The sequence below is a fragment of the Acomys minous genome (genome assembly GCF_964271855.1).
Source record: "Acomys minous genome assembly, chromosome: 10".
Lineage (NCBI taxonomy): Eukaryota > Metazoa > Chordata > Mammalia > Rodentia > Muridae > Acomys > Acomys minous.
The window spans coordinates 34,165,488-34,181,865 of NC_140491.1; the positions used below are offsets into that span (position 1 = coordinate 34,165,488).

General features: G+C 55.8%; 1 protein-coding gene across 1 annotated transcript; it reads right to left on the reverse strand.

The window, feature by feature from the left end:
* Positions 1–1,248: 1,248 nt before the first annotated feature.
* Positions 1,249–12,884, reverse strand: NAT8L (N-acetyltransferase 8 like). The gene is made up of 3 exons (XM_084799210.1): positions 9,610–12,884; positions 8,295–8,459; positions 1,249–6,317 (listed from the first exon to the last, which is right to left on the reverse strand). The coding sequence occupies exons 1-3, from the start codon at positions 9,974–9,976 to the stop codon at positions 5,950–5,952; spliced, it is 900 nt and encodes a 299-aa protein (XP_084655336.1). The 5' UTR covers positions 9,977–12,884; the 3' UTR covers positions 1,249–5,949.
* Positions 12,885–16,378: the final 3,494 nt, after the last annotated feature.

The following is a 16,378-nucleotide window of genomic DNA, read 5'->3' on the forward strand; positions in this document are numbered from 1 at the left end:
ATACACACATATATCCAACATACCATCTGCTCAGCAATAGGCTGATCTGGGGACTACCTCAACACAACTTGGCCCTTGATGAGTGTCCACTCAGGTCCTGTTCTTCTTTGTGCCAAGTATACACCAGTATTGCCCATGTCCAGTAAGGAAGCTGACATCTGGCACTGGAGAGGGCACCACAAGGTTTAAGATGAAAGGCCCCATTCCATGGCAGGTAACCCTCTGGCTATGTTTTGCCTAAGACTTCTCAGAGGTTGGTTTTGTCATGTCACCCGAGCCCAGGCAGAGATTACCAACTCCCTCCTGCTGGCTGAGAAGGTAGCCCCTCACCATGCTGTGGTTACATTCCTCCTGGCTTCTGGGCAAGAAAGAAGGGAGGTGGGGAAGAAACGCCTAGAAAGCTATCCAGGGGCTGAGTTCTGTGTCTGAGTTTTGGAAGCCCTCCCCCAGCCTCCAAGGGTCTCCCTGCTGACAAAGCTGGCTGTTAACCTGCACTGGGGCCTGAAATATGTCTGCATTGACCATGATGTCTACCCAGTGCTGATACCTGCATAGATCCAGATCCTAGACCATCACTAAGATGCTTGTCAGTAGACAGGTAGACAAGCATCAGGGCCCACAGACTATGGTGGAGCCACCTAGCAGGAGCTGCCAGCACCATCAAAGCCCAGAAGGGTCCTCAGGAGAGTGAGGCTCTTCATGGATCCTGCCCCCATAAGCCCGGAGGTCTCAGCCATGTAAATACCCAGATCCCAGAAACAGGCACAACAGTGGAGCTTGGGAGCCTGGAGACCACACCAAAAGTGTCTCAGCTGTGCCTGGAGTTTAAGAACTAGGGAACAGGCATAGAGGTAGGATAAATCTGTCAAGTTGCTGCTGGGCCTGAGCCAGTCCCACCCCCAGAACCCCTCCACTCCACAGCCAAGTTGTCTTAGAGTCTGGCTTCTGCCTCTATATCTACTACACTTAGGAAAGCATGAAGGGGTGCAGAGCCCCTAACCATCCATGGCCAGAGGAGTCCAGGCCTCTCTTTCCTGGTGGGGGAGAGAGCATCATGGGAGGTTGGGCTTGGTGCAAGTTTTGGGAAGGGGCCTCAACCCCACAGGGACACCAAGGCCCTACCCCTGCCTCACTGATTCCACTCCTGGTCTAGAGTCCAGCTCAGCCAAACACAGGCAGAAATAGCCCAGACAGTGGGAACCCAGTATATCCACCCCAGGAGGTGCCTCAGAAAAGCACAGAGCCTGGTTCCTTCAATTCTGGTTTTATTGAAAAAACAGCAGCATTGGGGGCCGTGCAGGCAGGGGCACACACCCACTTGGGCCCCCAGCCTGTCTTCTTGGGAACTCGGCTCGTCACCTGGCCCTAGGGGCTATTTTGGCACATCCTGGGGTCTCAGGACACCCCCACCCCCACCCCCATCATGGGCTCACAGTACAAACTCTGGAATAGACCACAACAGTGAGACCTACCACTGTGCCACACCCTGGCCAAACCCAGTCTGTGTCCTGTCCAGGGGGCCTCCAGCTCTTCTACCCTCAACTGAGAGGAAGGTGGACAGAGGTGAGGGCTGGCCGAGGCTCAGCTGGCCTGGTGGGGTTGTGCTACATTCATGTGGAGCTGGGCAGGGCAAGGGAAGGAATGGACATAGTGAGAGACAACCACAGGACCTGCTTCTCACCACAGAGTGCCTCCAAGATCAGAGACTGCCCCGCTGGTTCCCTCCCACTGCTACACATGTGCACATACAAACACACCCATGCACACATCCATACATGTATGGAGATGCCCACACATACATACATGCACACACAAATAGTCGCACGTGCTCACACACATGCAACACATGAATATGATTTCTTGGGCACATATAGTCACATGAGTTCATGATTACAAGTGGCATGTGCTTGTGCACACACACACACATAGTCACACAGATGCTCACACATGCAAACACATACTCTCAGATGCACATGCTCACACATGTGTGCACAGATGCACATACATAGATGGGCATGCACATTTATGCAGGTACACTCCTTCTTTAAAATGGCTAATTATTGCTGTTTTAAAAAATACATCCAACAGTGGTAAGTCAAGGTTCATCTTCCACCCAGTCCGAGGCAAGCTCTGCCCACCTTCCAAGGACCCCACCCTTGCTGGAAGCACAGTGATGGCAGCACCAAAGAGCAGCATAGCCCAGGGTCTGCCCTATGCCCAGCATAAGTGTAGCCAAGAGCCAAGGACAAGACCATCGCTGAGGCAATAACTGACCAAGAGAGCAGGCAGCAATGGATGCCAGCAACAATGCTACCATGGATAAGGAGATCTAACCACCTCAGGTCAACTCAGGCTGCCCCTTGGGCCCTGACAAGAAAATGACCTCATGGATGCTGCAAGTTCCTACCCAGCTAGGAAGCCACATCCAGCCCCCAAGAAGCCTGGGGCACCAGTCAGACTAAAACTTTTGTGCCCAGGCCTTTAGCCTCAGGCACAGCCCTAGAAGCCAGCTCCAGGAAACTGTGACTGCGGGGCCACCTGGGGCTGGCAAAGGCAAGTGGGAATGGGCAGCATGCTTTCCAATAGCAAGTGATGTCCTATGGCCTAGCAAGTCCCAGGCACCAAACCAAAGCCCAGAGCCTCTGTCTTCTGACCTATCTCCTTCACTGAGGAAGGGTACCACTGCAGGATGGGAACTGCCCAAGCCCCTGGGAGCCCCAGCCTCCCGGCCAGAGTCTTCTCCCAGACCCATCTACCACCTCAGCTAGGTTAGCACATCCCTCAGCTGCTGCCCAACCCTAGGCAGTGCTAGGGTGAAGGGTGAGCACAGGGATAAGAGCAGGACATGGAAGAGGAGGCTGCCATGGCCACCAGGGCTTGGCCTCACTACACTCAGGAGTGTGCCACCACACCCTTCAGGGGCCAGAGCTTAGCACATGCAGGCCAAACTCCTGGCCATACAGCAGAGACTAAACATCTGCAGAGACACATGCCTGGGCAGTGGGAGCTGTCAGGGGACAGTCAAGCAGTAGTAAACCAGGCCTATGCTGTAGGATATTCAACGCTGACATTCTGGAACACTCCACCATCTCTTCCACCCTCCCTACTCTAAAACAGAAGCTTCCAAGCAAACAGTAGGACTCCTGGAAGCTGCAGATCCTGAGCACAGAGGCCGACCCCAGGCTGGCCTTCTGAAGCCCAGAGTACAGGTGCTAGCCACCTCAGGTGCTTGGAGGCCTGAGGGAAGAGGAGATGGCCAGCAAACTCAGAGAAGCTGCACCAAGCACATGGCCACCAGGTGGAGCAGGGAGGAGGGCCTCCACAGAGGTAGAAGAAACATCAATCTCAGCAAACAGATAATTCACATCAGTGCACATGTGCAGAGCACTTACAGCTCTGGCTGGGATGATGAAGTAGACAGGGACAGACCCAGTCATCAGCATGCTCAGCTTCCTCCATCCCAGTGAGACAGGTATGTCTCCAGGGCTTCAGGCCCTGCCAAGCTAACATACTGCCTTGTGAGGCTCCATCCTGGAACAGCTGGAACCTACCCACCACCCATTTCTGGCATCTCTACCAAGTTTTGACAGCAACAGAAGGCAGACAAAGAAAACCTGAGAGCCCAGCAAGCTTCCTTTTATCCTTGGGCTGTTCAACAGGGTGAGATCCCCTTGGACAGGCAGGTGCCAAGACACCAGAAGGGCCACGCCTCTCCCCCACCCCACCCCCAGGCTCCTGGGATAAAGGAATCTACTATGAGCTCATGCCAGGTCAGTATCAAAGAAACATGGGTGGCTGCAGGATCCCCAGGCTTGCCTGCAGGCTATGCCCTGGCCCAAGTGATCCCAGTGCCCTGCCATACCTTCCAACCCCAAAGACTGCAGGTCCCAAAGGCACAGGATCAGAGAAGCCTTGGCAGCTGGTGCTATCCAGCAGACCTGGCTCCCACTGAGGCCCACCCAGACCTCAGACCCACCAGCAGCCTCTGACCCCCAGGCCTCAGACAGCAGAAGTCCCTATACCCCCACAGCAACTAAGACTAGCCCCGAGCCGAGACCAATCCAAACAGAAAAGAGGAAAAAGGCACAACTGTTTGTTTTCCATTTTGCTAAAACACTTTACGTCTGTCTGTATAATCCAGATTAACAAAATCTGAGAGCTGCAAGAAAATAGGGTGCCAATTTCTGTACAGTCTACAAAACTCCCATCCCCAAGCAGGGACTGGGCACCACCAGGGAGGAATGTACAGGGGAGAGCGGGGTCTGTACAGTATTCTGCAAATGCCTCAATTGCTAACAGGACAAAAGGCCCCTCAGGAAGCTGGGCTTGTACCACCAACTCACTCACTTTAAAGAGCCTTTTAAAGAATGTACCTGGGGCCCAGCTCAATGGCCTACCTAGCCTGCCACTCCTCAGCCCAGGCCCCACACACAGGGGTGTGAATGGGCCTTTATGTCCTCCCTGCACTGGCCACATGAGCACTGGCAGCTACTCCCTTTCTCTCCCTGTCCCAGGCCACCTCCACCCCCATCCAGGCTGGACCCTAAATGGGACCTCAAAAGGAGAGGCCAGGAGCACAGCTGGCCCAGTAGAGTACTCTGTAGTGGGGTGGCTAGATCCACCCTCAAACACCAGGTCCTGCCCCCAAGGCAGTGCCCAGCCCTTCCTATGAGGCTTTAGGACCTCCCCCCGAGTCCCCTCAATCCTGCCCACAGGAATCAAGGGGCAGCCTGAGCCTCACAGACTAGGAGTGTACTTTGAGGGTGATTACACTAAATTAGAGTCTCCTTCCATACTTCAGACTGAAATCTTCCACCACCCGGGCCACCCACCCCCATCAAATGGGGCCAGAGACCGTGCGTACGCTAGCACCACACAGATGTGTGTCTGGAGGCTCAAACTACCATTTTGTCCCAGGAATTAAAGTCATGCAGAGTGCTATTCTGTCTACGTAACTTATTAGAGAATGGGTTGTTTCAGGCTGGGAGAAGCTGTGGCAGGCATTGCCAACAACAGCTTGGGCTAGTTACATCCACAGGGCAGACCCCACAAACAGAGAGGTCACAGGACCTCAGGCAGCTGGGAGGTGGCCACCTGATCTAACAGGTGTTGGGGGAGGCATCCCCCTACCCCCATGAAATGCCCACCATGCTGTGCAGTGGATTGCTACAGGAACCAAACCCAGGTGACCAGCCAAGTCAGCCAGAGCAAGGAGGCATTGGGACCAAAAAGGGAAAGAGGTAAGATGATTTCGAAGCAAAGCAGGAGTGGACAGAGCCAGGTTAGGCCAGGACAGGCCCCACCACAGAACAGACAAGGGTCAGGCAGGTAGGCCCTCCAGAGGCCAGCTCAGGACAGGACAGGGAGCTCACCAGCTCAGGCCTGAGGTCCAGGCTGGTCAGGGCAGCAGAACAGGGAGGGGGCTGTGGCATGCGGCATGCTGCAGCCAGGCCATGTCCTCAACATGCACAGGGCAAAGCAGGGCCTGGGGCCAGCTTGGCCTCCCACAGGGCAACAGCTGGCCAACCCAGCAGGCCACTCTTCCAGAGGCCAATAGCTGAACCTTAGCCTGGTTGTGGGCCAAGGGTCTGCTCCTTGGGGGACTTGATGTAGAGGTTCTGTGCTTGACGGGCAAGGCTAGTCCTTCCCTGATGGAGGCAGGCTGCACAGCTTTGTGGATAGTCCAGGTGGTCCACAATGCTACTCTTCAAGGCATGACGAGCCACTTGGATGCGCTGGGGAGGCAAGGACGGTAGCTGCAGACAATCCACCCCACCAGAGTGTGGCAGATGAACAACACCCTGTGGCCCCAGAACCAGCCAGGTGCTGAAAAAGGAAAACCCAAACAAATGCCAAGGTGAGCATTGGAAAGCAGGGCCGCACTGGGCAGCGAGCAGGAGGGCAGAGGTGGACAGGGGGGCAGACAGGGTGGTGGGCAGATGGTGGTGGTCACTCCTCGCGTAGCTGCAGGCGGTAGCGGTGGTAGCGGACCTGGAAGAAGAGGCGCTCGGCCAGCGAGAGGGTCATGCCAGGCAGCACGTAGTGATCACTCGCGCCCATGTGTCTGAAGCCCAGTGACTCATAAAGCTTGTGGGCGGCCACCTTAACAGCTGTGGTGCCCAATACCACTGCAGAGTAGTTGTGCAACATGGCAAACTCCAGCACCCTCCGGCCCAGAGCCTTGGCGATGCCTTTGCCGCGGAAGCGTGAGTCCACGGACATGCGGAGCAGCTCCACTGTGTTGTCCTCCTCATGAGCTCGTGCGGCCACGATGCCCACCACGTTGCCATCCAGCACAGCCACCCAGAAACAGGAACCTATGAAGGACATGACAGTCAGGGACATTTTGCATGGACGACTGGAGAGACTTGAGAGCAGCCCAATCCTCCAGTGCCCTGGGCTACCTTTCAGCTCTTTTGGACACCACGGGAGGCCATGGTGTAGGATAAGCAGGTAAGCTGCTTCCTTCAGCTCCCCTGAGTATCAAGAATAGGCCAACAGCCTCAGTCCAGTCCAACCTGCCCAACACTGCATGATGGGACCCCACATCACAGGGGGACACAATCGGCTCCAGCCTGAGTCTGTACTATCCTGGAGGTCCCTAGGAGCTGGGAAGGCCAGGATGAAGCAGGTTCCTACCCCTAGACCACCTGAAAAACTATAGGCAACCACAGCCAAAGCCACAGGACCAGCTGGCATACCCTGAATTCCCAGCCCCTGGCTCGCCATACTCCTCCCCCAAGACCTTTGCAGGGATAGAACTGAGTGAGACCCCGGAGGAATGTTTTATTAGATGGCCCCAAGTGACCCAGTGACTGGGCAATGAACCTGATGCTGGGCCAGCCATCCCACCTCCACTCCTACAGGAAAGGCAAAGGGAGGGAATAAGGAGCTGGGAGAGGAGGAATGCTGAAGGGCACAGGCCACTGGGAATCCAGTCACCTTCGTCAACCAGAGGACCATGGTCAAGGGGATACCTAGAGACCTTTCTGAAAGACAAAGGCTAAGGGACTGTAGGAGAGAGTGTCTGGCTGGCCAAGAAAGTAGGCGATCTGGCCTCCCTAGCCTTACCCCACCCCAGCCTCCCTCAAAAGGCCATATTTCCCCCAAAGGCTCTGCCCCTGGACCCGCCATCACCAGGCAGTAGGAAGCTCTTCTACTCATCTCTTGGGGGCTTTGGGGAGGCCAGTTCCTTCAGTGCAGACTCTGAGCTCTATAGCTGAGGGTGCTGCCTACCTACCCCACCCCCACCTAACTCATGGAGAGCCCTTATCCCAGAGCCTCTGGGACTTCCAAGGGGAGCCTATGGGCCAATCCCCATTACTAACTGCCCCACACCCACCCTCACAAGTCAGACCAGAGGTCAGAACAGCCTCCAGCACTGAGTGTTGTCACTCTTCCCAGGTCTTGTTTCCCCATTTGCATGAGAACTCCCATAAATCTAATACAGCCCCATTAGCCGCTGTCCAGCGCTAGCTCTTGTGAGGGCCTGTAAACCCAGCAGATGTCCAAGGGCTAGCAAGGACTGCCACACTCCCACCCTGGGGGAACTGCAGCTCAAGACTGAGCACACAACAGTAGCCTCTAGCCACACCCATGCCATCTACTCACAACATCTACCTAAGTCCTCTTCAGCCATTTCCCACCTTCTCTTCCCAAGAAGAGCCAGGTAAGTAGAGGCCTACAGAGGCCAGGAAACTATATTTGAATGTGGGGAAGGACCAGCCGAGCAGAAGTTGGGGTACAAGATGGGACAGCTGGGGAAGGGCTTGCAAAAATTATAGGTGGCTGAGCCAGAGGGGCTGCCCTTCCTTGAAATAGACCCAGCTCCTGCTGGTCAGTGCCCTGTGCTCAGCCCCTCACTCCACAGAAAACCTTGGGATCTGGGACAATACCTTGTGGTCCACTAACCTAGTCAGGAGGACAAGGACAAGGCCTGGACCCCTGCCTGATCTTCTGTCCCCTGAGACAACTCCCATGCCACCCAGGATTCCTCCACTCTGGGCTGGCTCGGGATTCAGCCAGGACTTCACCACACACACACACACACACACACACACACTCACACACTCATACTCGGATACCAAGAAAAGGTATCAGACAGTGGACATAGTGGAGCCAGGCCACCAAGGAAAGGGCTTCCTTCTGACTCTCCCCTGCTGACATTCCATCCTTAGCTAGAGGTTTCCGTTATTCACAAGACTCGGAACATCAGAATCTCCCAGTCCAGGCCCTCCTGTGCCTGAAGGAGAAGAAGGAGGGAGTAAGCAGAGCTGGAGAATTCCAGAACTTACCAGGTGGCTTCATGTAGTACTGCTCAATGTCAGCCATGTCCGTGTGCAGCGCACACTCCAGGTAGGCCAGAATCACCTTGCGACTGTAGTAGTAACGCAGGGCCAGGAGCCCGGCCGGCACCAGGCACGTCAGCAGCAGTGAGCGGGTCACAGCAAAACAGAGGGCTGCAGGCAAGGGAGCACAGGTGAGGTGGCAGGTGCAGAGGGGTACCCAGCCAGGCTGGACATGGGTAGGTCCCACAGTACCCGGAGTCCAAACCACCTTGGTAAATCAGTGCTTAGGGATGCGCCCCACCAGGGACTGTTTCTCTGTGTAGGAGCAGTCATGGCCGCAGTCCCTTTCTACTCTTCCTCATTTCCAAGCTCTCTGGCGTAAACACCTGCTACCTTCACAACCTGAAACAAAGGTCCACAGTACAGCCTAGGCCAGGGCAGTGCTGGTCAGCCCTTGGTGCCCCCAGTTTCCAAAGGGGCTCTTGCCTACTCCCCCTATCCTGGTGCTAAGTCAGAGCTGGACAGAGACACCAGGGCACTGCCTAACCAAGCAGGTTATCCCACGCCTGGGTGTGAAGGGATCCAACTAGAGCCTTCTCTGGCCAGCTTCCCGGCCCACTAGGCCTACAGAGGCAGGCAACAAGCACCACACTGCTTCCAGCTTCATTTATGATGTGGAGGAGGAAGAGGAGCAAGAGCAAAGGTTGCCTCTTTTCAATGACCTTGGGAAAGTCGCCTCAAGCTCCTCATCTGCAAAATGGGATGACAAGGGATGGGACGGGGGTGGGGGGTGGGGAGAGATGCTTCAAGACAGCACAGGGTATCCTCCCTGCGGCCCTGGCTCTGGCGAACAGCCTCTCTGGCTCCCCGCGGAGCTGGCTGTCTTCCCGTCATAAATTAGCACTTGAGCCTCAGGCAGCCTCCCCCGCCCGCAGATTATATATAGTTGTCGCGCCGGGCCGCAGCTGCAGCGCTACCTGCCCTGTCACGACGCCCCCACCCGGGATGCCCCGAGACAGGGAGAACAGGCCTGAGTCGCCGACCCAGTGCTTCCCGGTCCGCAGCGCCTGCACTCAGCCCGCGCCGGTTCCCACGCCCGGCCCAGGCGCCTTGGCCGGGAGCCCAGAGCGCTGCGCCGAGGGTGCGAGCGGGTCTACTCCCAGCCGGTCCAGCGCACCGACGCGGTTTAGGGACTCCGAGATAGGGACCCAGGAAGAAGGTGGAGTCAAGCGCGACGGTCCCCGGAGGGGTCCGCAGGACCCGGGCCCGGAGCGGGACTGCGGCAGCCCCGCCGGCCCCCCGCCCCCCGCGGCGCACTGACCCGCCAGCAGGGCGTAGAGCAGCTGGGTGCGCGGGTGCTGCCGCAGGCCACGGAAAGCCGTGTTAGGGATGCGCTCCAAGATGCCGTCGTAGAAGATGCGGCGCGCAGCCTCCTGTTCGGCTGCGCGGAACTCGCGGATGCACACGCCGCGCCCCTCCGGCGGTCCCGCGCCCCCAGTGCCTCCATGGGGCTGGGGACCTGGCGCCGGTGGGGGTGCGGCGGCCGGTCCGGGCGCGGCGGGCAGCGGGGGCCACATGGCTCCGGCGGCGGCGAGCAGCGCGTCCTTCTTGGCCCCCGGCAGTGTCTCATGGTCCTCCGCAGCCACGATCTTCGTCTCGCAGACCATGTCGGGAGGCCCACAATGCATGCACCCGGCCGGGCGGCGCAGCGCAGGGACGCGGGCCGGTGGCGGCGGGCAGAGCCCGGGCCCAGGGCAAGGGCGCGGCGCCCTCGGACCCGCGGCGGCGGCGGCGGCGGCGGCGGCGACGGCGACGGCGGCGGCGGCGGCTGCGGCGGCGGCGGCGGTAGAGGCTCAGGGGCGCAGGGCGGAGGCGGCGGGCGGCCGGGGCGCGCGCAGGGAGCTGCGCCGCATTTTGGAGAAGTATTTATAATGCAGCGGCGCCGGTGCAGTCGCGGCGCCCGGGGTCCCGCAGGGTCCTAGCGTCCACTGCATTGGCTGCCGAGGGTCACCATGTGATCTCGGGGGTGGGAGTAGACGCCGCCTCCGCGCCCGCCCGATGGCACACTTGTGCTGCGCGGCTGGCAGACCGCGGGAGCACAGCGGGGCCGGGCGGCGAGCGTGCGAGGAAGTTGTTCTCAGAGAGCGCGCGGGCGAGTGGCAGCAGGGACAAGGTGCTCAGGCAGGCACTGTGTGGGGGGCTTGAGGCTCGCCTAGAGGACAACGAGTGATGGACGCCTCCTACCCCGCCCTTAAGCACCCGCAAAGCAGCCGCTGCGCTCGGGCCGCCCTGCCCACAGCAACGAGTCCTCCTCCGCGGCCTCTGGCAGCAGTCACGGAAGCGTCTCCATCTCCCACCCTTTTGTCTGAACGCAGTGCCCTGCCGAAGTCCTAGTGAGGGGCACCGTGCTCCCCTGGCAGCGCCCTGCGTGTCCGTGGCTGCGGCTGAAGCGGGATTTGATGCTCGCAGCGCCTGACGCAGGGCCGGACCCCACCCTATTCCGATCTGACACCCGACTGCTCCTGGCAGCAAGCTTGCAGGATTGCAGGACCCCTCCCGGTTCGGGCCCCCGCCTTCCGCGGCCCGCGCATGCGCCCCGTGGCCTTGGTGCAGGTGCAGCGGGGGCTCGCTCGCGTCTGAGCTGAGTCTCCCGGTTGGCAGAAGCAAGGCGTGCAGACGCAGCAGACTGGGCGCGCATGGTAGCATCCAGGTTGAGGGACAGGTAGTGGCATATCGTCTTTCTTAGGTCACAGGGTTGGGCACCCCAAAGTAGAGTTCACCCATATCTTTGCGGAGACCCTGACGTCTCTGGGCCTAAGGACCTTCAGTCTGTTGTGCCGCATCAGAGTCGGAGCCAGCAGAGCGGCTAAGGTCACCTAGAAGCTGAAGGGGCCTACCCTGAAAATGGAACCTAGGAGTAAGATGTGGTGAATCCACCACCCAGGGTCGTCAGTGCAAGGGTGGTGAGGAGGAGATGAGCAGGCTAAGGAGGATTTCCCTTAGTGTGTTTTCAAGACACGGGTTTATCTGAGTCCTGGCTGTGACCTTCCAGAACACGGAATCTAAATCTCTCGAAACAAAAAACAAAACAAACAAACAAACAAAAATCCCAACAACAACAAAAATCAACCTGATATTACGTGAACAGGCTGAAGCCCCCGGCAAGCCACATTGGCCTCTCCTGGGTCCTGAGGTTGCCTGAGGGCTGTGAAGCAGAGCCGCTCGGGGGAAGATAAGGCTGGACATTGAAGACCCATTTGGTAGAGACAAGTAGGTCTGACTCAGTACTCTGGGCTTGATGTTCACTGGGACCCGGAAGCCCTAAAAGTAACAAAGTGGCCTAGCCTCTACAGGGCCTCGCACCACACCTTGAGCCGGAGCTGCTCCTCTGTTGTCCTGCAATACCAGGCCTAGGGGTCTCGCAATGCTCACAGCAGCACGACCTTGATGGACCCTCTCAGTCCTGCAGAGGTCCCTTCCCCTGGTCGGCCTGACAAAGTCCTTCATTGCCTCAATCCTCCTGTAACCATATGCCCCTGAAGGCCATGGTGAGGGCCTACGCTTGATGGAGAACCATCTGGAAATGTAGAAGGGCCAGGACTGAAGACCAGGCACAGCCACTTAGAAGGGTTTGGGGAGCTGCCCAGACAGCAGGACAGTCTGGGGGGCCCTGGTTAGCTCCTCCCTGTCCTGGGGCGCCCTCTGCCGGTTTCCCTTAGATTATGCCCGGTGGCATCAAGATCCTCTTTAATAAAGACCCAGCCTGGAGCCACTATCTCTCCAGAGCCCCTCACGAAGACCTACACACTCCTCTACCTGGGTCTCAACGAAGACTCTGGAGACCTAGCTTGGCTTTCTCACACCCTGCAGCTGAACGCACCTTCCAGGAACCCAGAAACACTTGCCTACAGCTTGGTAGGGGTGAAGACTTCAGCGATAGTAGTGGGGGCGGGTGCCCCAGACCTTACACCTGAACATTCATGGGTAGGAATGCTTCCTTAATAGAGGAGAGCCCTCTGTCCATGGTGTGTCCTCTAAGGATGTGGGGACAGAGGATTTATCCTTGCCTGGCATGGTTACCCCCAGGGTCTGTCAGGGTGGCGGGGGGAGGAAGAACCAAGTGCTGAAAATGTAGAGGAAAACAGCGGGCACTGGAAAGATCCACAGCCAAGTTAGTCCTGGGAAATGGCCCTGGGCTAGCCTGAGGACAGAGGGGGTAGGGGGACACACGAGACACCCACGGACAACAACACAGGAACCTTTAAGAGGCTAGCACCCGACCTGCCCAGCACCGTGAGTGGGAAAAAAAAAAAAAAGTCTACACAGAAGCTCACAGTCTGTCCTCCTTAGAAAAGACACCCCAGCCAAAGCACCCACCCTTAAGAGCTGCTGCTGCAGGCACATGGCATTACTGCAGCTGCGCTATGAAGCGGACAGTCTTAGAAACTACCCCATCCCAACTGAGAGTCCCCCAGCCTGTATTGGGTATGACCAATTCAATTCAATCTCAGCCATGGACTAGGGTGAGGAAATACCCTGATAAAAAAGAAAAACAGTCTAGCACCCCACGCCAAGAACCAACCCTACAAAAAATAAAATAAAATAAAATTTAAAAATAAGATAAAAATAAAAAATAAAATAATGGGGGCTGGAGAGTTGCCTCAGTGGTTAAGAGCACTGTCTGCTCTTCCAAAGTTCCCGGGTTCAATTCCCACCACTCACATGGCAGCTCACAACTGTCTGTAACTCCAAGATCTGACACCTTCACACCGATGCACATAAATTAAAATTAAACAAAAATATTTTAAAAATAAAATAAAATGGAGAAGGAGACAGGCATGGTGGCTCCCAGCACTTGAGAGGTGGAGACAGAAAGATCAGGAGTTCAAGGCTATCCTTAACTACAGAGCAAGTAGGAGGCCAGCCATAGCTACATGAGACTGGCCTCAAAAATAGGAAGGGCATAAGGTGCTGAATTGGGAAGCAAGTCACCAAGGCTGAGGGGTTAACTTGATGGAGAGCAAACAGAGCATGCAAAGCCTTTGAGGTGGGAGGATTTCACTATGAATAGAATGTGTCAAGTAAATATTTTCAGCCTGGTGGTGGTGGTGGTGGTGCATGTCTTTAATCCCAGCACTGAGGAGGCAGACGCTGGAGGGTCTCTGAGTTCCAAGACAGCCTGGTCTACAGAGGGAGTTCCAGGACAGCCAAGGCTACACAGAGAAACCCTGTCTTGAAAAATAAACAAGTGTTTTCAGGTAGACCCACTCAGTTCTTCTTTCAACACTTTCCTACACAGGTCCAGGGAGAAGAAGACATAAAATCTAGGAACAGGTGGTTCTAATAGAACAGTGAAAGGTGACCAGTGCTGCAACTGGTGGCTTAGGTCCCAGAACCCTGGCTAGGACTGGCAAGGGACAGAGGGAAGGACAGATGCGCAGACAAACCAGTGAAGCTGAGGTCACGTTGGGTTCTTTAATCACTATCACAGGAACCTGGCACCTCGGTGCATTTATTAGGTACAGCAGAGAGGGCAGTAAGTCTCTGAAAGTCCTGGGCTACAAGTATGCAGGAGGAAGAAGCTGCAGCTGCTAGTCTTTGAACTCGTCAATCGGTCGTTATAAACGCTCATACACAAACTCCATACGCTCATTCAGCCCTTCATTCATTAAGGGCACCCTCTGCTCCCCAGCGGGCATTTGGTGTGGGGATGTGCAACTGACTAGGAACAGGGACAGAGATCCTGGTAAACGTGAGGGTGTCCTGTGCCCAAGGCTTCGACTTTGTGCTAGACAATAAGCAGGCAACAAGAGTCAGTTATTCCAACACTAAATCCAAGAAAATGAAAGGTATCTCAATGCCTGCCATGTGCTTGACCATACTCTGAGCTATGTTTCGTCACTCCAAAAGCCATATTGAGCCAATGACAAACAGGAAGGCTGCAGCGTGGCTCCAGGACAATGCAAAGGCCACTGGACTCATGAAAGTCTAAACCCCTTGCCAGGTGTCTGTGCTGGGTCCCTCATCTCTGCTCCTTCCAAGAAACCCAAGTCAAGCTTACCTATTTTGAATATCTTTGGTCAGACCATCACATAGCCAAAATACCAAATCTGTTAGTACAGCCCTGGTGTTTGCTTAACCACAGTAGTATGAAACACAAGCCCCTTTCTTCTCCTTAAGGCCCTCAACACAACACCCAGAACATGCTTCAGCTTTCTTCCGGCCTCATGGCTGGTCCTTCTACTCTGAGGTCCCTCACCTCCTCTCTGTCTTCTCAGCTCCTCTCTCCCATCCACACTCAGGCACAGAGAACTCAATGGTATAAACCTATGCCACCCTTTCTGGTCCAAGTATAGCCTTATGGCGGCATTGACCTGCCTCCTCCCCAAATCCTCCTGGTTCTATTCCTTTTTCTTTTCATTTGCTTGTTCCTTTGTTGTTGTATGGTCAGGGTTTCTCTACATTAGCACTGGCTGTCCTACAACTCACTATGTAGACCAGGCCAGCCTTGAACTCACAGAGATCTGCCTGCCTCTCCCTCCCGAGTGCCAGGATTAAAGGCTTGTGGCACTACCCACCCCCACTTCTATTTTCAAATAAATCTGAAATCTAACCGCTTCTCATGCTGCCACGGGGGCCACTGCCTAGCTAGTCTCTGTCCATGATGGCTGCAACAGAGTCATCCTGTTCAATCTGATGCTCAAAATCCCAGAAGGCTGGAGCGATGACTGGGGGGGGTGGGGGGGTGCCTGCCAAACTGAGTTCAGTCCCTGGAACCCGCAGTGGAAGGAGACAAGAATCTCCACAATTGTACACAACACGGAATTTGCCCATCAATCTGCCTCTGCTCTTCCCTCTCTCAGCTCCCACCAGTCCCAACATTTGGGGGTAAACTACAGCTTTAGTATATCTCAGCTGGGCAAGGATCCCAGCAAAGGCAGCCGAATCTCTATGAGTTCAAGTCCAGCTTGGTCTACAGAGTGTGTTCCAGAACAACCAAAGCTACACAGAGAAACCCATGCAGCGGGAGAAAAAAGCCAGGCATGGTGGCGCAGACCTTTAATCCCAGCACTCAGGAGGCAGAGACAGGTGGATCTCTGAGTTTGAGGCTAGCCTGGTCTATAAAATGAGTTCAGGACAGCCAAAGCTACTCAGAGAAACCCTGTCTCAAAAAACAAAAACAAATAAACAAACAAACAAAAACAACCAAAGTAAAAGCACATCCCATGATCACTGTACAAAGGTACTAAAAAAACTGTCGTTTCTATATTCAACTTGCTAAATCTGGCCACCTATACCTAGAACAAGGTTACAGTCCTGGTCCCTCCTGAAATTAGGAATGGCCAGGACTGAAACCAACCAATGTGATCTGAGTGCTCAGGGAGAACCCAGAATAGAAACCTCGACAGTTCTCAAGCTGGGCAGCCAGCAATGGTCTCAGCAATCCCCTCGGGGGCGCTCTAGCTCTTTGTGGGACACGGGGCAAAGCAAGGAACCACAACCCCAGATAGGCTGGTATTGTACCTAGGGCAAGGAGGTTACTTAAGCCTCAACCCTGATGTATTCGTGAGAGTGTTCCCGACAGTGTGTGTGCACGACCTACCTTGATTAGGGAATGGGACAGCTTTAATTTGCACAGACTTTCCAATAACAGAGCTAGCCTCACCTTGCCTGAGGCTTGTCACACACGTGCGGATGGAAGAACCACCAACTCCCACGCAGAGGTCCTTAGTCCCCAGGGGCCACACTTGGAACCATCCTAGCTCTCCCTCCTGGAAGCTACACTGACCCACTGTTGCTTCCCTCTCCAGAAGCCCCAGGTTAAAGGTTCAGAGCTCAGCTTACACAAAGCCGTGCCTACCCCAGTACAGAGAGGCCTTAGGGAACCCAGAGGGGACAGGCCAGTATCAAGGACCTCCTAGCCTCCAAAGAAGGGTAGGCTGGCTGGGGCAGGTCTAAGATGGCCAATTCACTTCCATGTCGGTGCCTGTAGGGCCACATGTTTGGATGGACAGGCAAGCGCAGGTCAGCAGGATGCCTCTGGGGATCAGTGCCAAACAGCTTCCTACGTAACAGGGAAACCAAGCCCT

Coding starts and splice junctions, on each gene's coding strand:
- NAT8L (XM_084799210.1), bottom strand. CDS start 9,976: ATGCATTGTGGGCCTCCCGACATGGTCTGCGAGACGAAGATCGTGGCT. Junction 8,460..9,609: donor GCTCTACGCCCTGCTGGCGG/GTCAGTGCGCCG, acceptor CCTTGCCTGCAG/CCCTCTGTTTTGCTGTGACC. Junction 6,318..8,294: donor GTACTACATGAAGCCACCTG/GTAAGTTCTGGA, acceptor TGTCCTTCATAG/GTTCCTGTTTCTGGGTGGCT.